Source organism: Hakea prostrata, chromosome 3 (genome assembly GCF_041222555.1).
Source record: "Hakea prostrata isolate BN-2017 chromosome 3, UWA_Hpros_2, whole genome shotgun sequence".
NCBI lineage: Eukaryota > Viridiplantae > Streptophyta > Magnoliopsida > Proteales > Proteaceae > Hakea > Hakea prostrata.
This window is the reverse complement of record NC_142602.1, coordinates 8,670,439-8,695,312: the sequence shown is the minus strand read 5'-3', so window position 1 is coordinate 8,695,312 and position 24,874 is coordinate 8,670,439. Positions and strand designations below refer to the sequence as shown.

General features: G+C 36.6%; 2 protein-coding genes across 6 annotated transcripts; one reads left to right on the top strand and one right to left on the bottom strand.

The window, feature by feature from the left end:
• Positions 1-318: 318 nt before the first annotated feature.
• Positions 319-13,372, bottom strand: LOC149020617 (DNA (cytosine-5)-methyltransferase DRM2-like). Of its 5 annotated transcripts, none has more exons than XM_089148825.1 (12): positions 12,820-13,372; positions 12,533-12,747; positions 12,306-12,454; positions 12,154-12,194; positions 11,875-12,018; positions 9,570-9,675; positions 9,439-9,485; positions 8,327-8,503; positions 5,674-5,776; positions 2,804-2,913; positions 1,522-2,268; positions 319-1,423 (listed from the first exon to the last, which is right to left on the bottom strand). In XM_089148825.1, exons 4-12 carry the CDS (start codon positions 12,154-12,156, stop codon positions 992-994), a joined length of 1,869 nt encoding a protein of 622 aa, XP_089004951.1. In that variant the 5' UTR covers positions 12,157-12,194; positions 12,306-12,454; positions 12,533-12,747; positions 12,820-13,372; the 3' UTR covers positions 319-991. The 5 variants fall into 5 exon arrangements, with proteins under 5 accessions (XP_089004951.1, XP_089004950.1, XP_089004949.1 ...); XM_089148824.1 differs by having other exon boundaries at positions 12,533-12,741; XM_089148823.1 differs by having other exon boundaries at positions 12,533-12,719.
• A 6,310-nt stretch (positions 13,373-19,682) lies between these two features.
• Positions 19,683-24,779, top strand: LOC149020616 (uncharacterized). The gene is made up of 5 exons (XM_089148819.1): positions 19,683-19,787; positions 20,362-20,684; positions 22,847-22,951; positions 23,044-23,091; positions 24,276-24,779. The coding sequence occupies exons 2-5, from the start codon at positions 20,418-20,420 to the stop codon at positions 24,513-24,515; spliced, it is 660 nt and encodes a 219-aa protein (XP_089004945.1). The 5' UTR covers positions 19,683-19,787; positions 20,362-20,417; the 3' UTR covers positions 24,516-24,779.
• The last annotated feature ends 95 nt before the right edge of the window (positions 24,780-24,874 follow it).

Genomic DNA, 24,874 nt, shown 5'->3' with positions numbered 1-24,874 from the left:
GTCAATGATCCTAAAACACTTCTCCTGCAAAAATAATAAGTGTAGAACCATTGCTGCATTTCAAAGATTATCATTGAGCAACCTTATTTCTCCAAGGGAGGAGTCATGGCCGAGAGCAGGCTCATGCCTACCATAACACTCGTAGAACTGGCAATGGAAACAGTTTTCATGACCAGTGGGTCTAGATTTCTCTAGACACCTTATGGTGATTGGTGGACCACCTTTTATCTCTCGAAAAATGAACACAGAAACGGGGATTGGGGGGAGGGGGGGGGGGAGACTGTCTTCTCCAGAGAAGAGGAACTGCTGAAACTCTGCAAAGCACTGTTGGTTAGGTAATAAGGCTACATCAGGTCAATAGCAATCATAAAATTTAGTAAAGCAGAGCCTGGAGCTAAGTCTTACAAACATTCCTTCTAACAAAAAGTAAACGAAATAGATGATCAGGAAAAAAAAAAGAGTTCAGTTGCAGCAGTAAAATTCAACTCAGAAATGACAATGTCAAAAATAGCTGATGAAGCAAAAGCCACAATAGTCCTGTGTTATCTCATCATCCATTTCGTTACTACTAGGTTGAAGATCTTTGCTTAATTTAACATAACGTCAGTACAACTAAAAATGGTTATGAAAAAATTGGCTAAATGTTTCAAGGAAAAATGCATCGGAGGCCTTACCAGTGCCTGAAAAGAAAATCCAAGTGGTTACCACATTGGATCGGTAATTACCAATCAATAGCCAGCAACCTAAGAACCCTGTATATATTCCTTTCAAGCAACCCTTCAGTACTGGACGTCCTATTTATATCAACATTTGAAATCAATCAAGACACTGTAAGGGTTCCAGCCGCCAAGAATGACATTGACTATGAAGTTAATAATTTAGGAAAAACTTTGAAGTTAAAACAGGTCAGACTTGACTTTGGAAAACCCATGCAACATACAAGCTTATTTTGAAACAGTTGCCTAAGCTCTCCAACCACCATTGCTAACCGCTAATTTTTTCCCATGATACATTTTACAAGGTCTAGAATGCGAAAATAATCATAAAACAAAGAAGAGTGTTCACCCTCAAGACCATCTCTGCTCACCCGATTACTGCCTGCAAGGTTGTTGCATGGACTCCCACCAATAATAAGATCAAAGCCACCAAAGGTGCCTATCAGTTGTTCTAATCTGTCACCATTCAATTTTCGAACATCTTGAAAGTCAATCAGAGTACCTGTCTGGTTTGTCTGCTCCCACCAGCTTCGAAGGATATCCCTGCTGGTTTCTGAAATTTCAACTGAAACAACATTCTTCAAACGGATACCAAGCCGATGTAGGGCTACTTCAGCACCACCAATTCCAGAGAACAGTGATAAAATGTTTACTCCACCAGGGAAGATGTCCCTTAAAACAGAAAGATGATAGGCCACTGTGTCAACCTGAAAAAAGTTCATTGTTTAAGGGAATACTAGGAGAAAAAGTGGGAGAAATTCAGGAAAACCCAAAAGATATCAAGAAAAAATTAAGGATTGCTAACCTGAAATGAATTACCCAATGCTCTAAGTCTCTCAGTTCTACAAATTCCACCACCCCTTGTGTGGTTCTTTGGAAACCCTAATAACATTTCAATCTCATCAGGCTCAAGAGGTGCTACCTTATTCCTTCCAACCCAAACAAGATTCCATTTCCGGCATTCCTCAAGGATATCCTTCTGAACACTTAGAGGAGGAACACCTTCACAGCTTTCAAGGGCCCTTCGTATCCTCTCAGTTGTCTTGGCACTTGCTGTAACAGTCTGTAAGCAATTTAATTTTGACCTCTGATCCCAGGAGGGCCACCACTTCTTGGTTAAAGGAAGTGCCTCATGTATGGTGCGTGGTTGAAGAGGTAGAAGAGGGCGTCTATTATGGATTGGGAGATTATGAACATAGCCTCTCTTTCTTGCAGCTGCACAAAAATACTGTGAATCAACAAATTCTGGCTCGATATCGTACAAGAATCGTGAAATTGTACTCCAAACACCTTTAGGAGTGAAGGCCACATTTTCATAATAGAAGTATGGTGGCCCAATGGCAGCCTCTGGAAGCGTTCTATGAGTTAAAATTGGTGGTTCACCAGGGACCCCAAATCCTAGCATTGGGTTGGGGAAACGAATTGTGTCATTATCTTCAAGCAGGACTTTCTTTTCATACACTTTATGCCTTTTCCTCTCCCACATTTCGTCATTGAAGAGTTGTCTCTTCTTGCCTGTACGAAGATCAACATGGATATGACTTGGGCCTGACTGTAAAAAAAGATCATATCCCTTGTTTCAAAACTCCACATAACTTTTCAAGAAAGAAGAGAAAATGAGGCAAACAGTAAACTTTGCAAAGTATTTCAACCCAGATCTGTGTCCTACATGATGTGAATAATCCAACACTGGAGAACTCTTGAGACCTTGGATGCTATACTGGTTGGGCCTCTCCAGCCAGCAGATTACGATTTTGGGTTGGATGATTCAAATCACTATCAAAGCGACCAGACCCACATTAGTGATAATCCGTCTTCTTCCACCCAAAATGGGCTTCACAAATGCCAAATGTACTGCCACCCCAAAAAGGGCAATGTAACAGGGGAAGTGTTCAGAATTATCCAGGATTGGAAATTCTAGCACATTGGGGGCTACAATAGTCAGATCTCTCCACCTAATACTCTAAGCTTAGGAAAGTCTAGCACATTGGAAGCCAACAATAGGATCTGTCCACCTGCCTGATACTCTTAAGCTTTTGTAATTAAATCAACACTACATGCTGGATTTTCAATCAGGTTGAGGATACCTGATCATCTTGAGATAAATCATGCAGCTGATCCATTTGAGCATCAGTCACCCTTGCCATTTGAGCAGCAGATATGTAATCAGTCAGCTCGACAATTGAGCAGTCCGGACCTGCAAATGGTCAAAGTAGATTTCAAACAATTGCAATACAGAGGTCAAAAATGTATGTAAATATTGAAAAGCCAACTCACCCCCCCACCCCACCCCCAAACCCCCCACCCCCAAAAAAAAAAAAAAGAGGATTGATTTTTTTTACACATTTACTCATTATCATGGTATTAACAGAATATAAAACAAGGTGAGTCTAATATGTGTGTTTTTCCCACCCCCCCCCCCCCCGCCCCTGGGCCCCCCCCCCCCCCCCGGGCCGCCCCCCCCCCCCCCCCCCCCTGTTTTTTGTGGGGGCTTTTTTTTTTTTTTTAGCGGTCAGATAAGAGTAGTTTAATTCCTAAGAGTCCTGAGGAGCTGTTCGCCTATTTTAGTCAGCAGTGAAGATTTTTTCCCCCCCCCCTTCCCCCCCATCCTTTTTTTTACACTATTATTTGCAAGTATGTTTGTTTTGTTATTTAAACACTTGTAATCAGCTTATTGAGTATGGAATAGAAAAATATGAATTGAAGCTTTAGCTTTGTGCGTTTGTCGACACGCCCCCCCCCCCCCCCCCCCCCCCCCTCTTCCTTCTTCCTCCTCTTTCCTGGTTTTTTTTTCCCCCTTTTTCCCCCCCCCCCCCCCTTTTTTTTTCCCCTCTTTCCCCCCTCTTTTCGCCCCCATTAATTTCATTTCAAGTGTGGCACTTTAATTCTGAAACATCAGTAGAAATAGTTGCCAAGAAAATAAGCCAGCCAAACTTCAGTCCCTCCTTGTCACAGCACTGACCCGATCAAGACATCTGAGGGCATTCAAAGAATTACATGTACCTTTTTTTAATGTATAACCTTTTACTTGGCACAAATAGCAAAGTAGGATTATATAATTCCACTTATATGCTAAATAGATGTTAAAAGAACTAATGTACACAATCAAGGAACTGCAGAAAAGCATAATCACATAATTACACAATTAGTGAATCACATAATGACACAATTAGTGAATCACATAATTACAAAATCAATTAATCACATACTCGCATTAACCACGTAAGACTTGCAACCTCCTATAATCACTGAATAAAAGTTCACATAGCACTTGCATAATTCACAAGTTACAATAACATATGCATTGCATAATTATGCTAACACATGCACAATTTACGTTGAATCAAAGAATCATGGCTGTGGCAACAGAGAAGCCAACGGCCACCACTAACATTTCACCAGGATTAAAGATCCCATTGAAGTGGCTAATCCCATGTATATTGTATGCACATGGCGGCACAAATTGCATAGTATCATAAATAGCTATTCTGGGTATTACCATCCACAGGGAGAGTTCTTAAACAAATCCAGATCTCTAGTATCATCTTTTATATTGAGAAACACCATGAGACCAATAAGTTGATTCAAGAAGCACTTGTAGAATATATGTGGCATACAATGATCACAATCCAATATGATGCTAAAGGGTATGATTCATCTAAACACCCGTATGAAACAATTGCGTGCATCTTTGCTGTATTGAAATCACATTACAATATCCATTTGAAACTAAAACGGTCTAAAATGTGGCAAATTAACATAATCTTTTTCTGAACATAAGAAAGGCCAAAAAAGGCAGACAACTTGGAAACTAGGCATGACAAGGCAGCCAAGGTGACAGTGTAAGCATCCCTTTTGCCTCAGAAAAGTGTCCAACAGTCTAGCCCATCTTAAACCTGTTTGGACGACTACGCATTGACAACTATTTCCTCCAGATATAATGTTTATATGTGAGTATAAAAGTTAGCTGATCCTTTCCTTCAGAATTTTTATATGTGAATGGGAAGGATTGACCTAAATTCCCTCTCTTTCCCAGCCTTCAACTCTTTCTTCTTCTTCCTCTATACCACATATGCTGCTGCAACTCTCCATCTGAAACTTGGTCCCATTCTATACAATAGAACTCCCTTGCACTACCTTCTCTGTTTCAGACACTTGCAGAGATGAAATGGCAAGTGCCTAATATCCATCACATAGGAGATTCTCTAGCTCAGTCATGTCAGCTGTTCGGTGGCAATTACGTCCACTCTATAACCATTGCACTGCAATATTCCTGTGAGTGTGCTAGGTGCTCTTGTTGAGGTTTCAATTTGTTTCTACTAAAAATGCCTACAGAATACAACTCTTACTCGCACTGTTACCTGGAGGTTTTGGAATTGAACTTGACACTATTATAAAGAATAACATGATAAATCCCTTCAGGCTTTCAGCCACCACAAAGCTTCCTCAAGATCCCATACCCCTATGTGTTTTGAAATTGTTCTGTGGCAATAAATATCTACTCTATAACCATTGCATCGTAATATTCCTGCGTATGCTAGGTATTCTTATTGAGAGTTAACTTTGTTATTCTTCAAATATTACTGAATACAACTCTTACTTGCAATGTTACCTGGAGGAGGTTTTGGAATTGAATTTGAACAATCATAAAGAATAACATGGTGAATCCCTTTCAGGCTTTCAGCCACCACCAAAGCTTCTTCGTGTAAATAACCCTATATCCCTTTGTGAGTTTGTATTTTCCAACATGAAATTGACATATTTAGCTGTGCTTATATTCAGCTGAAAAATAGATAAGAAACACAACGATAAATCTTTTTTTAAAGAAATAATAGATTCAGCACTTAATAGTAAATGGCATCTCTGTGCTCACTAAAATATTTAATGTCACCTTCAAGTAAAATGCAAATCCAAATGGTAACAAAGATATAAACATTAATGATGACTTGGCACATACCACATCTATCAATAGCTGCTGAAGCATCCTTTATGCAGTAACCCATGTCCACCAAGAGCAACAAATTCTTCTCCTTTTCAGGCAAATGATCCATGTATTCCTCCTAGAAAGAGAAGATGTCAAATCAAAATTACATGGCTACAGGGAAAGTAAATAACATGAGAAAATGGAAGCAAAAAAAAGGAAAAAAAAAGGGAATACGGCCAAAGCTTCATTCTCAAAAAAGTTTGGGCAAGGTCTCTAGAAGGGTTGAGTTGCTTTCTATTGGCAATATTCAGGTTTTATCAGGATACAATCAGTAGACTGGAAAAAAGAATACAAATGCATTGATAGCTTATCCATTCACAAAAAAGCTCAAACAGACCAGTAGGGTGAAAGGGAAAATTGCAGGGGAAAGAAGAAGGGGATTGCACAAGCACACACTTCTGGAAGAAACACTCAAACTTCGATCAAATTATCTAACCTTATTGCTGGGTTGCAGTATGCATTTTATTTATTTATTTATTTTTTTTTTTTTTTTTTGGGGGGGGGGGGGGGGGGGGAGCACCTACCCTAGTTGAATTATAAAACTTAAGGTAAAGTGCAACTCAAAGTCTAACTCTACTCATACGCAGGTTACCCATGGCAAACATAACGCTAAAAGAAAACTAAACAACTCCAACCATTGTTGGATCAAAACCCATTGGACTGGTTCTTTCTTAGGTGGCACATTACAAGTCTCCTGTCACTGACACTCTAACATCAAAAACACTTCATTCAGTTGATGCTACTCAGGAAGTGGGTAACGAGCAAGCAAACAAACACAAATAAGGACGGGCCAGTTAGAGAATACCAAAAAAGAGGGCATACCAAGCAGTCATTCAGTTTCTCTTTCCTCAAATTCTCATTCCCAAGAATGTCACACAGATCATGACTGGGAACCATAGTTGTCAAGGTGTCGCTTCGGGCGGTCCCTGCCCATTCAAAGTGACAGTGGTTTTTTTTTTTAAGTCAATAAAGCAGTCGCTTTGTCACTTAAAGCGACCGAGTGGGCATCTTGGATGCTTTAGTCACCAAGTGAACACTTTCTTGGCTTTTTTTTTATTAAATATTTTTATTAAAAAAAAAGATACCAAATCAGTGGCATAGAATATAAATGCACTTGATTCTAATCTAAAGGTCTTCTTAGATTACACATCAATTAACAGCTATTCTACATGGTAATACATGGACTCATATCTATGGCAAATTGGGTGGAAAAGCAAACTTAAAAAGAATAAAAAAGTTGAAAACTCCAAAATTGAAAGAAACTTGTCTGAAAGTCAAACTCCTCTCTGCAGCGCCCTAACGGAGGAACTCCTCATCTTCTTCCTTCTTTTTCCTCCGCCTCTTTCATCTTTGCTGATTTTCTCGTCACTGGACTTGCAGGTTTGAGCAGTGAGTTCTTTGGCTCTTTCCAGCAAAATCTTTCTACTTATTCTGCAATAGAAACAAGGTGAGTTATTTTCTTCTTCTTCTTGTTTTTTTTTTTTTCCTTTTCTGTTTTACACGTTACAGTAAGTCTACTGTTGCCATTAGGGAGTTGCAGCCCCATCTTCTACAAACTCCAGCGGCCCTCCGGTGCTATCTTCTTCTCAGGCAACGACGTCAGCCCCCCCCCCTTCTGTTTACTTCTTACTGCTGTAAGTACATCTATTTCACTATGTTTTTTTTCCTTCAGTTTTCTTCTTCTCTTCTTTTATTTTATTTTCATAGTGATCAGTTGTTCTTGTTCAAGTTTTGTCTTTACTCTTGCTCTGCCCTCAGAATTTCAGATATCTTCACCGGGTCTTGGGGGCCTTTATTTCCTGCAACATTTGTTATTTTGTTATCTCTCAAGTATCACCCTTTGTTTTTTTAAATACTGGTTCTCTAGACTTCTTATATGTTCTACTTTGGTACAACCGCTATAATTTATTTTTTTTTTTAATTTGATTCCTTTGGGAGAACTAAACAGTCCCTTTACAATTGAAAGTTGAAACAGAACACTAGAAAAAACCAGGCTAGAGAATGTTTTATGTGCTAGGATTTTTATGTAACTTTTGATATTTGGATCAAATACCAAAAAATTAACACTAGAATGCTTTGACCGCTTAGTTGTCGCTTTGTTGGCACTTTGTTGCTTTGACAACCTTGTTGGGAACAACAATGAGAAACTCAGCCTTATCCCAACTTAATGGGGTTGGGGTTGGTGACATGGATCTAAGCAGAACATGGTGGGAAAAAGGAGTGAAGAAATGAAAATGACAAGTGAAAAAGGGGGAATAAAGAAGAAAAAAAATGAAGGATGAAAATAAGGGAGAAAGGAACAGCCCAGTAAGGAAGGAGAATCTCAGCAAAATGGAATCTACTGCATGGACCTCCCCCTCCAATAGGCTCTATCCAAGGGCCTATATAACATAGTAGACAGAAAATATAAACATATCCAGAAAAAACGTATCCAACACCACATACAAGCAAGAAACATCAAACCACTGCAATGTTCCCTCTGTTTTGATATGCATTGCTGTGCACATATGATCAACTAGTTCTGCTTACGTAATTGTTTCCTATTCTGTGAAAGTTTATGCTTAAGCGTTATCTCTAATTCCATGTACGTTATGCATAGATGAACGAGAGAAGAAAGGACACAAACCTCATCTCCAAGACAACTATTTGCATCTGATAGCTCATCAACATCTGAAATCTTAGCACAAAAATCTTCATCACTTTCATCACTTTCTGGGGAATGGATATCAGAATCTCCATCACTTTCTGAAGAATCAATATTGAAACTAACACTTTGGCCTTCTGGAGGTGAGTTCTCAAGTGCCTGCAAGAATCAAAACAATGTATACACAAGATATCATCCACCAAGAAAAAAAGACTGCCAACCAGTCACTTTCAACCATGGAAATGAAGTTGAGGACCAAGGTTAGCATTAACTATGTGCATCTATTGTTGACACAATAAACCATTTCTGTGTGTGTATCATGTTGCATTGGTCCCTTAGGGACATCATTTAATCATATAAGGCCATGTCAGCTCTAATGTCTATGCAATATAGACAGTTTAGTAGAAAAAAGGTTTTTTTTTTTTTTTTTGCTCGGGGGGTTGTTGGGAAGGAAAAGATAAAACCAGAATTAGGCGAATGGAACAAGGAGGCAAAGTAATGAGATAAGAGAAGCAGAATATGATTTTGGCTTGCCAATGAGACAAAGGCCATTCCTTTATTTATAACCATGAAAATAATACAAATATGGAAAGATTGATTCAACCCATATCTTGCTCATTAATACGTCCAGAGTGAACCTGGAACCAAATGAATCTAGTTACGTTAAAAACTCAGACGAGAGGACCAATAGAGAACCAAATGTCCACACTTCAGCAACTCAAACAAGAAAACTAACAGGATAATTCAAACTAGTCTGCACTTCAACAGTACTTTATTCATCATAGAGATCAACCATCACATAGTGCTTCACTGTACAGGCTTCCATCTAGAATGTTAGCCATGACTACCTGACATATTTTAACTCGTATTTTATGGTGCTCTATATGCATGCCATAGATAATTTAAGCCCTGCTTCACCAACTTAATTTAACTCATATTTTTCTTTATCCACAGACCAAGATGTCAAAGGAAAAGGCAAAAGCTGAGATACAATTCTACGCAAGAAATTAGTTTCATTCATGAGAGTAAATTGAATCCATTGAGTCACATGAAACTAATTCAAAAGTATCTGAAAGAGGGAAAAGATAACCAACCGCATATGTTAGTAGAGCCTCCAGTATTGCCTCTGTATTTTCTTCTCCTAAAAAATGATATTGCAACGGGGAATAAATTAGTGAAAGATTTCAAGATGAAATGATTGCGAATATGAAATCCAAAGCTTTACCATTTTCTCTGATTGCTTTAACTACTATGTTTTTAGCAAATCCCATTCCAACAAAATGACAAATCAGCTCAGAGTTGGAAGAGCCAGCCGTGGTTGATGAATCAACCTGTAAATGGACAAAGGCAATCAAAACTAATGATGGAAAGAAATGAAACAGTAACAATGGCAGATGTAGAATAGGGTGGGCCCAATGCTGAAGACTTCAGCACAAGCAGAGCCCACGTAGGGGCAATTTTTCTATGCAAACTTACCTCAGCGATTTTTGTTTAGAGGCTATTTCAATATTTTGACCTCAGGCTACATCTGTGGTCCACCGACCGTTGCGCCAAGGCTCATTTCCCAATGGCAGATTATAAAAATAAAATAAAAAGTTAACCTCAATTTATAGTAACACAGGAACTTTTTCAATATTTTTTAAAACAACAAGCCTTATCCCAACTAAATGAGTTTTCCTACATGAATCCTTGCCTTCCCAATCAGCTATATTTAAGGCCTTACAAAACACAAGGCCTAAGCTATTCAAATTTTTTTTCACCACTTCTCTAAGGTTATCTTAGGTTTGCCCCTAGCTCTTCTAGTTTTGCAAAACATCCTTATCTCTACTAGACTTATTTTGTTTATATGGCTTCTCTTGGTTGCCCAACAAACTGCCCTATAAATCATAGCCAGTCAAAAAAATATCTTACAACATTTTATTTTTCCAGCTAATAGGCATACGTTTGTTACATAACACACCCAAAGCACCTCTCCATTTCAACCATCCTACCTTAATCCTAGAGAAACATCATCATCTATATCACCCTCATTGCTAATGATAGAGCCCAAGTACCTAAAACATCCCATGATCCTAAGTCTCACTACTTCATTGCTTCTCACAATTTGACTAAAGTTACACATCATATACTTCGTTTTTGTTCTACTTGTTGTAAAACCTTTTGATCCAAAGCTGAACTCCATAGCTCCAATTTCACATTAACCCATTCTATTGTCTCATCAGCTAGAACAATGTCATCAGCAAATAGCATAAACTCAGGTACCTTAACTTGTAAGTGGCTGGTAAGATCATCCATTATGAGTGCAAACAAATAGGGGCTTAAAGCCCTATGTTGAATGTGACTATGCCACCTCAATCGACTTTCTCGTAGCTTATCATTCATCTAAATGACTACTAGACCAATTCTAATAAATCATCATTACCTTATTCTTCCTAGTTTTTCACTCATCCATCTTAGCATCACCATTTCTACTACACTAGGTTTGTCTATGTGATGCTTAGTACCAAGTAACTCGGCCTAAATCTAAGTTCTTGATTTTAGGGTTTGAGGGAGTAAAATAAAATCACAAAAATTATAGTATTTTGATATTGATAGTTTGAAAGGCTTCAAACAATAATCGAACCAAAGGGCTTATGGGGGCACGCTGAAGCTGCAATATGGGTCAGAACCAATGGCTAAAACTAGGGTTCCACCACGGTTTCTTGGCTTAGAACAAAGCAAAACAAAGGGAAGAGAAGGCGGGGATGGGATAACAGAGATGGTAGGATGAATCAACAACCTAAGACAAGATCCTTGAACTTTAACCACCAAGATTTTCAACCACCTAGGACATGAAACACTAAGATCCCAAGGCTGGACTTCAAATGCTAATCCTAGATCCAATCCAAGAATTTAAGTACCAGACTAACTTCCACAAAGGAACAAGACCAAGCTGGAGATCATGTAAACTCTCTTCTTTGTCTGTGTATTCATCCCTCAAAGGGGTATAAATAAGCTTCTAAAGTAAGTTTTGAGTACATTAAGGACTTGGAAATCCTAATAAAAAGAGGAACCTAACTCTCCAAATCACGGAGACCACCTAAAGTAACTAAAACTAAACAGAATTGGAATACTGAAATAAGGACTGAGAGGACAAATACGCCCCTGACTAGAAGTTGGGCAGAATTACAAATTCGCCACTGTCTAACCGTCTAACCAATAATTGAGCAAACCTAAAATGCATGGAAAATTTTCCAGCTAGTTCCAACGCTAGGCAGCAGTCTAGTTGCAAATAGAAAGGCTGAGAGCCCTACTTTTGTGCTCGTCCTGCATAACCCAGTATTATGTCCAAAAAGTCATTACCAATCTAAAGGTAAAAGCCAAGAATGATCATCCCTAGAAGTATAACATATTGTAATTTGCAAAGAATAGAAGAAACTGTGGGCATATAGATCCATACTGTATAAACTGACTGTGGTAAGTACCCATACTAATTGTTTCAGTAATGCAGCCAAAAAGGAAATCTTAATTGCTAGAGGCATTATATTCACCTTCACGGGGGCTGTACCCTCTTCTCGACCAGCAATTGAAGAGTTTAAACAAGATGATGAAGCTGATTTTTTAATTCCATTTTCCTCGTCACTGTCAGTGTCCCAGTCAAATTCATCACCCTCGCCACTTGCAGCATTTCCATCCTGAATGAATTAAAATGTATTCTGAAGATGAAGCAAGGATAAATTGAAAACGAATCCAAAGCTTCCTTTTTCTATTTATTTTTATTTTGAGTTGTCATGTACAATGGTGAAAGTGATACAAGGGGAGAAAATCACCATGTCACCAAAATCTACTTTTGCTGTCAGTAGCTCTCAAACTGTTGGTGAAATCAAAGAAAGACAACGGAGAATAAACACCAAGCCAAGAAAGAACTATAAAAAATGATGAATGTTATGTTAATGTGGAGTGCAAGTATTAATTTCCTCACCATTGCACAACACCAAGTCAGAGGAAATGAGACAAGTAGCAGAATTTCGATTTCACAACATAACAGTACTTACAACCTCCCACCTATCAAGCTGAAATTCTCAGTTCTCTCCTCGGTGATCCCGCACTCTTTTTGACTAAATTAGTGCCCTGCAGCTAACAAGCAACATAAGCAAATAAACTACTCTAGAAGCAGAATATACATTATTGTTGATTAAAGCGACTTACCCAGTTTCTCAGTAACACTTTGCAAGAAACGTGAGTGGTGATGTTTGTTTTTCCAAGTTTGTCCAACTGAGAGGCACATAGACATTACTGGAGCGCAAACACTTTGATTTGTAACCGCTCAAAAACTAACTCGACACATTTCATCAGTGCACCCGAAAAAGGGAGTCTAGTAATCAAAACTCAATTACTGCAGCATTAGAACAGTTGTTCTGGGACTGAGTAGATAAAATTTCAGGAGAAATGTGTAAATTTGAAAGAGCAAAAAAAATGCAAACGAAGAAACCTACCAGATTGAGAGACTTAGCGTGAGAAAAATGTCGACCTCGAGTAAATTAAGATTTGCAGCAGAGAACAACACCGAATAACTTCACAGATGTTGAAACGGAATATATGATCGAACACAGCAATGCACCTTCCCCGGCTAAACGTTTACCTTTCTAGGGCAAAGAAATTGGATGTTGTGCCAACAAAGCATATAAATAATTCACAATACACGCCAAAAATGGAAAGAAATATACAGCGACGGATGACCTCGTCGGAGGAGAAAAGAAAGGGCGAAACTACATGCATGCACTTCCAACTTGCAGGTGATGCTTCAGAGAGAGAAAGAAAGTCGCTCGCCGAAAGCATGATAAGCAGATGAGTTCTTCGAAGAGGAAGGTGGGTTGCAAATGGCAACTCTTCAGTCTCACTCTCAGAGTCCTACATCGCAGCTCAAATTCGGAAAGGAAAGGGAGAGGGAACGTCGGTTACAAATAAATAAAAATGAGAAGAAAAAATAGGACAAATTTGAGGGTACAGAGAGAGGAAAATCTAAAGGGTCGGTTCTGAATTCAATCAATATATATAAAATGAATCAACGCCTCGCCGGTTTACCATTGCAGGGTTGCTCGGTTGGTAAAATTAACACCTCAAGGGTTTTATTTCATTATATTTACTCAAAAAAAATATATTGTGAAATATCAATACTTATCCATAAATGTAAAAATCGACTGTTTGAAAATAAAAAATAAAAATCGTAAAGCAGTAGGGCCGTACCGACGCGCAGGTGTAAGTGTAACTTGTAACGGATATTACGTTTTATGCGATTCCGTGACGTACTATTGGTCTGTTCTGTTTGCGGGTTCACCGAGGCCCATGTAGAAAGTCACCGTAGAGTAGTTTAATGACTTTAATCTAGATGTAAAACGCGACGTAATACAGCAAAATATTTTTTTTTTACCGCGAGTGAAGAGAATCTTAACTGGTAGATGTGATGCATCACGAAGATTTTTTTTTTCCTTTTTAGTTTTTTCTTTTTTTTATGGTATCGAACCAAGAGGGGATGCAAAAGCGCTGTTTGGACTTTTGAGTTCGATTTATGCAAGTATTAACCCTGTAAATTTACCAATACAAATACTAGTCTTATCAACGTAGCCCCATTATAGATCTATTATGGTCCATAGAAGTAGGTAATGATCCGATGCCTAAGAAGCACAATTGAACCTGGGGTACCAATCAGGTGAGCCGGCCGGGGGGGCCGGCCCGCCTCCTATTATTTTGTTCTATGGTTGGTTGCGTGGGGGGGGGATTGGCGGCCCTTTTGCCAAAGAAAAAAAGGGCACAGATGATCAATAGAAATAAAAATAAGAGCGAATTAGGATTCGGTGGTGGTTGTTTTTTTTCTTTTCCTCTTTTTCCTTGTTCTTTGTCCCTCCTTTTCTTTTGTTTTTTTTTTGGGGGCCTTGGTTTCCTTTGTTGCTTCTCTTTCCGGGGGGCCATGGCCCCCGGTCCCAATTCCTCCGAGCTTAAGACCAATAGATTGCCACTATCAGTGGTGTGTCACAAAAATGTCATGATGTATCTCCATGTAGATCTAGATAATTTTTTCTTTTCTTTTTCATAATTAGGGCAAACCACAAATTGGACTGTCTACTTCAATCTAGAATTTTCTTGCTACCCTGCTTATCTAAAACAAGAGAAAATGAAGTTTTAACTTTTAATCGAAAGCTTTCTTACCCACCAAACAAAAAAGCTTTTATCTGGAAGCTTTTTCAATGCCTTGACCTCAAAATTATAATTTTATTTAATAAGTTTTTTAAGTTACAATTGTATTCCATTAACATTTAAATGTGTTGCTTAGTTAGGGTTTATTAGTCAAAAGTGAGAAAAATAAGAAAAAAAAACACAGTTTTCATAACAAAATGTGCATTGATCATTTTCCCCTATTCTTAATTTGAAATTTTTAATTAAATTTATGCATAGATGAGAACAACTAAATTTTCACCCATAGGTGTACCAAAAAATAATCTATAATCCATGATAGACAAAAAGTCTATTATTGATTTTGGGAAATTTTTTATTATTTTAATTCAAAATAAAACTTTTAAAAAATTGCCAAACACTTTAAGATGATGAAAAATACAAAAAATTGAGAATGATAATAGATACAAAAAGCTCCTTAGTTAAGAAAGATCCAAAATATAGATGTCTGAATATTCATTTTTTTATATTTTTTTGGTATAAGGTTCATCCAGTCCAGTTTTTTGTGCACATCGATTATATCCTCAGAGGGTGCTTTTGTGGTTTGCAAGTGTCAAACCCATGACCTCTCATAAGTATGAATCTTACCACTCTACCAACCCTATATTCAAATATGTATTTATTATTCATTTATATCAATATAAGAGGATATAAATCCATCAAAGATCTAATTTGTTATGATTACGTTAATCTCTCTATCTAGTTTATTATTATCTAATTCATTTAGCAAAATAATTGTAAGAAAATAATAAAAAAAATTATTTTTTTTTCTTTTTTGAGTGTTGTTTTCTATTTAAAAAATAATAATTGCAAATTCTACTCTATATTGCTCATTTGTGAATGGGGGTGTATTTAAAATTTTGTATATGAGCACATGGTAAAATGTGTTACCATGTTCATAGTTGTTATTATATAGTTGATTGTTACAAGCACCTCAAGAGTCATCTTCCGTAATGAGAAAGTTAGTCTTACTTTATCGAACTCAAACGAACTCAAAGCATATAATAAGATGTAAACTTTATTATTGGGTATTGATTAAAATCGATTTGTTGTTGTTTTTTTTTTTTTTTTTTTAAGGTGGCAAGTTGATATTATGGGAGGGATGATATTACTAATTATATGGGGGAGGTTGGGTTGTTAACCCCTTGACTATCCTACCATTACTAATATTGTGATTGTTTTTCCCTCAAAATGAATAGTTAATCATATTTTTAATTAGAAAAAAAGGGAGAGAGAGTTTTAGGATACCTTAAATTAACACTTGCCCTCAGTTTTGGTTAGAACAATTAGTTGATTAGATGACATCATAAATATATCCTTAGTTGTGTGTTTTGACATTCAAATTGTTATGAATGAATAAAGTTTTCATTAAAGAACAAAGAAAAGAAAAAAAGTATAACATTACTTGGGCTTCCTTTGAAAATTATTTGTCGGAGGAGATTATCTATGTCACTCTTAATTTCTATTGGTATTTTGGCCTTTTTAAGTAGTTACAGCCTTACAGGCAAGGTGTGGCATTTCAACAAATTTTTTCAGCTCACACTCAGGTGAAATCGAGCCAAATTCGTCGATTTTTTCAGGTGATTTTTCGCCTCTGTGATAAATCACCACCGCCGCCAAAGAAATAGGAGGAGGAGAAGATGTTTCCACCACCTCCGGAGAGATAGAAGACAGAGAAGGAGAAGAATAGGATCAAGTAGCAACAAATTCAGTGATTCCGGCGAATGAATTGGTGACGAATCTCATATTCCGTGAGGCCAAACCTATATTTTGCTAATTGGTCAAGAAATCGTCTTTTTTTTTTTTTTTTTTTTTTTCCGATGACTTTTGCATTTTTTTCGACCATATTTGAATATATTAGATTTCGGTTAAAAAATAGTTTCGCCCTTTCCAAACCGGCCGAAATTCAGTGAATTCTAGCCGATATTCGGTGAAATGTTGTCCCCATGTAAGGGTGTCATTAGTACGGTATCAACTTTGAATACCGAAAGCCATAACCGTACCATACTAAATTTACACAATACAATAGGGTTTCAATATTTACAAAAACGGTTTGGTACAGTTTTCGATATTAAATCGGCAAAGAAAAACGGTTTAAACACAATATTTAGTGCCGTACAATTTTGGTACAAATGAACCCATGCCACTTTTGTTATTACTTCATTAAAATCCTAATGAAATTGCAATCAAACAATTGATATAATATAATATTAACAGAGACAAAGCAAATAAATTTTAAAAGATGAGTGAAAGACTAAACGAAATACTAAAACATGTAATTAGAGATAGGGTAAACGTAAAGCGTTTTAATTGTAAAATTATATTTATATCCCTTAAATTAGTATGATACCAATTCGGTATGGTTTCAGTACATATCGATAGTATAAGTACCAAAATCGCTACAATATCGTACCAAATTTTGAACAATGCGGTCCGACGTGGCTTTAGATGGTTCAATTCAGTATGCAATTGACACCGTTAGTAAATAGTTTAAAGGTAAAGGTTACTTTGATATTGTGATTGGATACAAGAAAAGGGTTTAAACAAATTTGACTTCCGGACCAATTAATTGTTTACCCAAAAAACCAGGCAATTATTATCTTTGCCATAGAAGAAGGGATGTAATCATTATTATTATTATCTAATTAAAAAAAAAAAAAGAATATACGTGTCTTTGACCAATTAAGAGGGAGATAAGTAGATAACTATTGTTTACTTTATTTGTTTCTATCGTCCTTGTATGAGAGAGTCATTTCATGCTCGCATAAAAAATGCCAATCTATTTAATAATCAAATAATGAATTGAGAAAGACTCATCAGATTTAACCTATACAGTATTCAAATGAACATAATCCAAACCAAGACTCATCTCACAATTGTTCTAAGAAAAATCATTTTAATTGATAAATTTAAAAATAAAAAAAGCACTAATGCTCATTGTTTCGACAAGTGTAAATCATCTCCACTGACATATGTGTTCTTCCGACTGTTTTACAATCACAAATTACGTGGAGTCTACAAGTAAAAAATAATACAATATTAAAATAAAATAAAAAACTCATCACCATAACCCTGTAAATCCCCTTCATAATTCATGGTCTGAAGCCGTCGGGAGAGATGATCTGGGCTCTATTTCAATTATAATTTTTTTTGTTATAAAAAATAATATTTATTTTGATAAAAAAAAAAAATAATAACATTACATATCAAAATTAATAGTGGATTCGTGTCATTTGAATTATTTTACACAATAGGAAAAAGATACAATAGAGAATCCTTTTCTTTAATAAAGTTGTAACCCTTTTTCTTTTCAACAAAGTAGTCATATTACCTAACCTTTAAAAATCAGATAAGCCTAAGGATTTGGCGTTAACGGTAGAGTCATACGTGAGGTGTCAATTGGTCCCATCAATTTAAAGTTCTACATCATCATCTATGTTACGATAGAATTCAATGAATTGAACTTTATTTTATTATTTAATAAATTAGACCCCACAATAGTACTTGTACCCAAGAAAAAAAAAATGAACTTCAATGAGTTTGTCTTCGGCACATTTGCATTCAGCTGATCAATTACAAATTTAAAATTACAATACAATTAATTAGATTAGATGGTTATGTATTAAATATAATCCATCTTGACCCATGCTTTAAAGAGATCATACAGTTAGAAAGTCCTTAAACTTGTTTAGTTTATGATTTACACTGTAAAAAATGCCACGTCATGTAAATAGATGGTTTGATTCTGGTTATATTAAATTTATGTTCATTGGTTCTATTACAATGAACAATTAGATGATTTGATTTGATTTCGATTTTCATTTTTCAGTGGAGAGGTCATGGGTTCGACTCTTGTAGAAGACAAGCATCCTCCTGAGGATGTAATCAAGGTGCACGCAAGCTAGCCCGAATGAGCCTCAGATACAAAAAGAAATAAAAAAATACTATATGCTAAGAGGTGAGCACGAATTATAAAAAAGAATACGAATTCTTTACGTAAATAAATGATCCGGAGCATTCAAATAGCATCCACAAGATTTGGGATATATATTATAGATAGATTTATCTAAATACCTAACTTCTATTCATATATTATTTTTGTGGCATTAGTGTGGATTCACCCAACTAGATTGTAAAGGCTTAAATAATAAATGATTTTCACCTCATTGTTCTCATTTAAAGGGTGTCAATTGGTACGGTACTAACTTTGAATATGGAAAACGGAAATCATATTGTACCGAATTTACACGGTATGGTACTGTTTCGGTATTTACAAAAACGGTTTAGTACATTTTGGTATTAAATAGGTCTGAAAAACAATTTAAACACGGTATTTAGTACAATACAATTTTGGTATGAACAAATCCACGCCACTTTTGTTATTAGTTCATTAAGGTTATAATGAAATTGCGATTAAATAATCAATAGAATTTGATATTAACAGAGACAAAGTAAGTAAATATAAGAAGAGAAGTGAAAAACTAAACGAAAAACCAAAATAGGGAATTAGGGATAAGGTAAAGGTAAAGTGTTATAATTATAAAATTACATATACATCATTTAATTTGATACGGTACCAATTCAATACATACCGACGATATGAGTACTTGAAACTAGAATCGTATCGAAGAAATTTGCTATCAAATTTTGCACGGTGCATTTTTAGATGGCGTGATTCGGTAAGGTTAAACAATTTCAGTACGCAATTGATACCCTTACTCATTTATAGTATTGCGTAATCATTTGACTGGAATTGAGAGAACCGATACTTGAATATTAAAAAGATCACAGCCATTGATTCTTATAGAATCCACAAGGGCAAAATTCGTACCATTTTTTGTGTGTGGAGAAATTCATACTTTTTTTTGTTTTTAATGGAAAAATTCATACCATTTCATGTTAATTAAAAAGAAAAAAAAAAAGAAAAAAGATTAAAAGCCATAGCGGCCAGATTTCTAGATATCAGCCGTGGCATATGTGTAATCTGAAAGGGTTCTTGAAATCAGTGTTGTATTTTAGTAATTATGGAAAATGCCAAGGGCAGATCAGGAAAATAACTATTGTAGTAGCCGAAAGAAACTTAAAAAAAGACAGCAAAATTAAAAAAAAAATAAAAAAAGAATAATAAAGGGCAGAGAGTTGCGTCTTCCGTCTCCTCGTCTTCTCTACCGAAGCCCGCAATCTGCTGCTCTGAAGAACTCGCTTTTCTTTGCTGTTTCCTTTTTCGTTCCAGGTAAACACTTTAAGCTTTTTTCACGAATTTATTTACGAGTTCTTTTTGTTCATCCTAATTGATTTAATTATTCGTTTTATGGTGTAGTCTTCGCTCTTTGATCATGTAATGCACTTATTTTCTCTAACCATTTGGGTTTTTTCCCGACTCGTTATGTATCTAAACATTAGAGGTTAATCCAATTCTGGGTTTAGGTTATCTGGGTATCCAGTTAAATCTGTAATTTAGACTGTTGTTTTGTTTCTGTCAGATATTTAGTTACTGGTAACACAATTCAGTTTCCACTTCTGTAATTCAACAATTTTTTTTGGGGTTAATATCTTATCATTTGTTTGGTCCTTTGGTTTACGTTCTAATCATCATCCAACAACATTTATTTTTTCAATAATTATTATGGTTTTTTAATTTATCTGCAACCTTATGGCAGAGATTTTTTTATTTATGAGTAAAGGAAAAATGTTATGAGGTTGAGAACATCAATTTAGTTACTGATGCAAATCATCCATAAAATAGTTCCACAGATATCTGATATTTGATTGGGATGAGAAATATTGATCTTTCTTTGGCTCTGCAGGGCTTGGATTGCCACCTTCATTCGATATTTGGATTTGCTTTTGGGCCTGGTCTGAGATGGGATCTGAGGGGACTCCATCTATCACTGTCCACATCACTGGATTCAAGAGATTCCAGGGTGTTGCTGAAAATCCTACTGAGACAATAGTCAGCAACCTGCAAGAATTCATGAAGAAAAAAGGATTGCCTGCAGGAATTACACTAGGAAGTTGCACTATTCTTGAGACTGCTGGTGTTGGTGCTCTGCCGATGCTCTATCAAACCATCGAATCTGGCATGCCTAAGTCTTTTACGGGTTCTTCTCGCAATGAACAAGTGATCTGGGTCAGCCTCAATTCTCTAATTCTCTCTTCATTTTTTTAGAGATTTCTTAATGACTAGGCTGAATTAATTCTGCTTATGTTTTTTTGGGAGCTTCCTTTGGAAGTTATGACAATTACACGCTCCAAAATTTTAGTTTAGAAAGAGACCATCTTTGGGATTCTGGCTTTCCTTAAAGTGTCTCAAAGCCTTTAATTGGCCTTGTTTGCAAATAGGGCAAGTGCATCTGGGAACAGGTTGATTAGTTGAATTCATCCATGAGCAGATATGTTATACATAAGATATCTATACAGGGTGCTTTTACTGGGGAATAGACATCACTGAGCACATCTTAATTTATAAAAACCATCAAAGGTGTTTTTAGTGACTTTTTTTTTTTTAATTATAAATTATAGGTGGGGTGGGTGTTGTAGTTACTAGAAGTTTCGGCCTGAGTAGATTGGCTAATAAAATTTTGCCTGTTGGCACTGTTCAGAGGGAGGTTCAAGCTACTAAAAGGAGAAACAAACTAGATATGATCTAAGCTGAATTGACTAGGAAAGACTTTAGAGTGCTTATGAGGTTAGACAATGCCCTTTGGTGAAGTAGGATGACAGAACGGTAGTTGTGTAGTGGACAAGAAATGGCTGGGCTAAGGTCTGGTGAGTTGACTTGCACTTAATAATTAAACATCCGTTTGTGTAGAATTTATTTAGTTAGAGATTAGCCTAAAAAATGAAAGTGGGAAGATATTCTGCAGCTGGTTCAGTTTCTTTATCAGAAACAGAGTGAAAGGAGTAGTTGGATTGTGTGGAGTTCTTAGTCTAGTTACCTGTAGTAGTAACCATTCCCTTATTTTCTCTTTATGCTAGATCTGGCTTGGCCATAAAGAATATATTGCCATTAGCTTATTTTGATCTCCCTTTGATTTTCTTGATTTGTCTGAAATTAGCTTTTTTACTGTTTGCTTTTTTGTTTGACTTATGAGAGATCAATGTAAATTAGAAACTGCCTCAATTGTTGTTATATACAATGGTTTGCTTGCCAAAAAAGTTTTCCATTTATCAAAGTATTTTTTTAGAAGATGTGATAGTGATCATGCATATGGATAAATGTTGAAATTAAGATAGAAGTAGGTTGTTAGGCTTTAGCTTTTTGAAGCTGTCTTACCCTGTTACCCGTAAAAAAGTTCTATTACATGGATGGAACTGCACTTGTACACCATTCCATTGTGCAAGTGAAAATGGGAAGGAATTATCAATCTATGGAGCTTGGTTTTCTTCTTCTTCCTCGCTCTCTCTCGAAGTTGGGGTATCTTTTATTTTATTTGATTCTATGGGTGGCGGTTGCTCAATCTGAACTGGTCTCAGGATGATGCGTGGAGTTTTTACGATTGAAAATCACTGGCACTTTCATGAGTTATTGTTAAACTTGTCCCACCTCCATTACCAGGCCCACTTGCTTTACTCAGCACTATAGAGCAATTCCATCATTTTCATCTCCTTTCTTTCTGCTAAAGCCTTCCACTATTATCAGCTTTGACCCCTCTACTGTTACACTTATACTGAAATATTTTGTTTTTGGTTCTTGAAATGGCATCTTGTTTTTATAATGAAGTGGCAAACAGGAAAATGATTACTTGGTGAATCTGGTTTATCTTGTAACTATTCTACGCTGGTCTTGAGCTCTTGGTATAATAACTTGCTACAAGAACTCTCACTGGAAATATCCTGACTGGCAGAAAATACGATACAGGAAGCATTTGTAGCAACTTTAGTGCAAGAATCATTATTTCTATCTTGAAAGTACAGATTGGAGTAGCATTCTTTTATGCAGCTGGTTTAGATAAACACCAGACTCCATGAAGTTTACCTCACATTGTTTGTGTCTACACCAGCTAATGATGATCAATGTTGGCTGTACGCATGGTTGAACTTCTTTTATTGGTAGCATTCATGTGCGGGAGGATGTTGGTATGGTGTCATCATCATAAAAGATTTTCAAACTGATTTTCAGACCTCCAGCTTGTATGAAACTAAAGTGCTATTATATTTTTTTCCGTGTTATTGATTTATTTCAGAAGCTGTTGCAGACTGGTCATTTGATATCTCAAGTTTATGTTAGTAACAACATCCAGTGTTTTCTTGATGATAAAACCAACCTTTACCCTGATATTTATTTTATAGATTCACTTTGGAGTTAATAGTGGGGCATTCAAATTTGCCATTGAGCGCCAGGCAGTGAACGAGGCCACTTTCCGTTGTCCAGATGAGCTTGGATGGCAGCCTCAGGTGGGTATCCTTCCCGCTTGCCATAGTGATCCATGAGTAATTTAACTTATGTGTCCTATCATCACTGATATTGTGTTTCATTACATTGACAGCAACACCCAATAATTCCAGAAGATGGGGGGATTTCTAAAACAAGACAGGTAATTACTGGATTGTCTTGTGGAATACTTATACTTAAATGCTCAAAGAAAGCAAATTAGGCTGTTTAATGAGTATGTGGTGTTAAGCATGTGAAATTAATTTGGTGTAGATTGACCTCAATGCTCTTTAGAATTTTTTGGCTCTTAAATCCTGGTAGGAATTCAACATCACATCTGGTACATGGGAAGCATTTTATCCCAGTACACCATTAAGTGGAAGTCAAGGCTCAGTATTATAGTTTCATACTTCTTGGGCATTGAGAAATAATTTAAGTCATGCACTTGCACATTTACTTACCTGATGGGCAAAAACTGTATGGGTGTACAGGTTTGTATCCACTTGGCAAAAAAACATTTATTTGTATTAGAAAAATTAGGTATGGAAGTTGCATTTTTTTTTAAAAATAATACCATCCTAGGTCTCTGTTGTCCTTGTAACAGTGTTAGACCCACAGATCATCATCAACTCTGCTAAAGTAAGCCTCACAAAACTAAATGATGTTGGCAGGAAGTGTGCTGTTTCATTTTGATTACAATGTAACTAATGTCAGCAGTATCTCTGATGTTCTTCCTCACCACTCAAAAAGATACCTTATGTGCATGTGTGTGGGGGTGGGATTGGAAATTTTTTTTGGGGGGGGGGGGGTGTGTGTGGGAGGCAGTACAGCAACATGCAGAAGTGGTGTGAGTGTACTCTAGACACTGATGTTTCAGTGAGCTGATCATCAGCTTGTCTATGCGGAGTACTTGAGTTGTGAAAAGCATTGGAAGGAACTGTTGCGTACGTGTGGAAATTTGCAATCGGATACCTGTTATTGAGCAATCCAAGGAGCTGATTTCTGATAAAAATTTTTTTTTGGATGAATAGATAGTTTTATTAAAGAACCGGAACCAAAGAGAAAAATTTACCTTAAGGGCTTGTATCCTACTTTTCTGGTCTTCAATTCATGGTAGGATAAAAGGCTCCAATAAGAGGATGGGGTTCATTTGGCCAACGTATTACTGAACTACTAGTGGGTGGGTTTTGTTTGGCCAGTATCAGTTGGTGAAGGGATCAATTCAGTGTCCCAGAATATGAATTGTTGAAGGAAAAAGGACGGGGTGTATATTTTATTTACTGCATTATTACTTCTCTCTCATGATCTGCTTCTTACCAAGTTAGTTTGGTGGTTTGGTGTTTGAAGACTTCATGCTCTGTTGATGCGATTGTGAAGTTCTTGAAGAATAAGGGTTTTGATGTGACAAACTCTGATGATGCTGGCCGCTTTGTGTGCAATTATGTCTATTACCATTCTCTACGGTATGCAGAGGAGAAAGGTCACAAGTCGCTCTTCGTCCATGTGCCTCTGTTTTCAAGGATAAATGAAGACACACAAATGCAGTTCGCAGCATCTCTCTTGGAGGCACTTCCATCTTTCATCTAATGGTACTTTGTCTCAAATAAGGTTATCTTATTTGCGTTCTCTTTATTTCATTCCATGTAAATCTTCTGGGTTTGTTTGTAAAAGAAATGACCCTACTTGAGTTCATTTGTGTTTATCCTTAAGAAATTGGAATGGAAGTAGTGGTCTTGTTTGTTTCTGTGTTGCCATGCATGTAAAGGACATAGCTATGTCAAACTGGTGTGCTCCACAAGTAATAATTATGGTTTCCTTGCCGTCCCCCCCTTCTTTCTGCTTGTGGTTATGGAGTCATTTGTGTTTTATTGTCTTATAGAAGGAAATTTTGAAGAGGTAGGGAGAGGGGATACCACAGAGACATAACCTTTTTGGTAGTAAGAGAT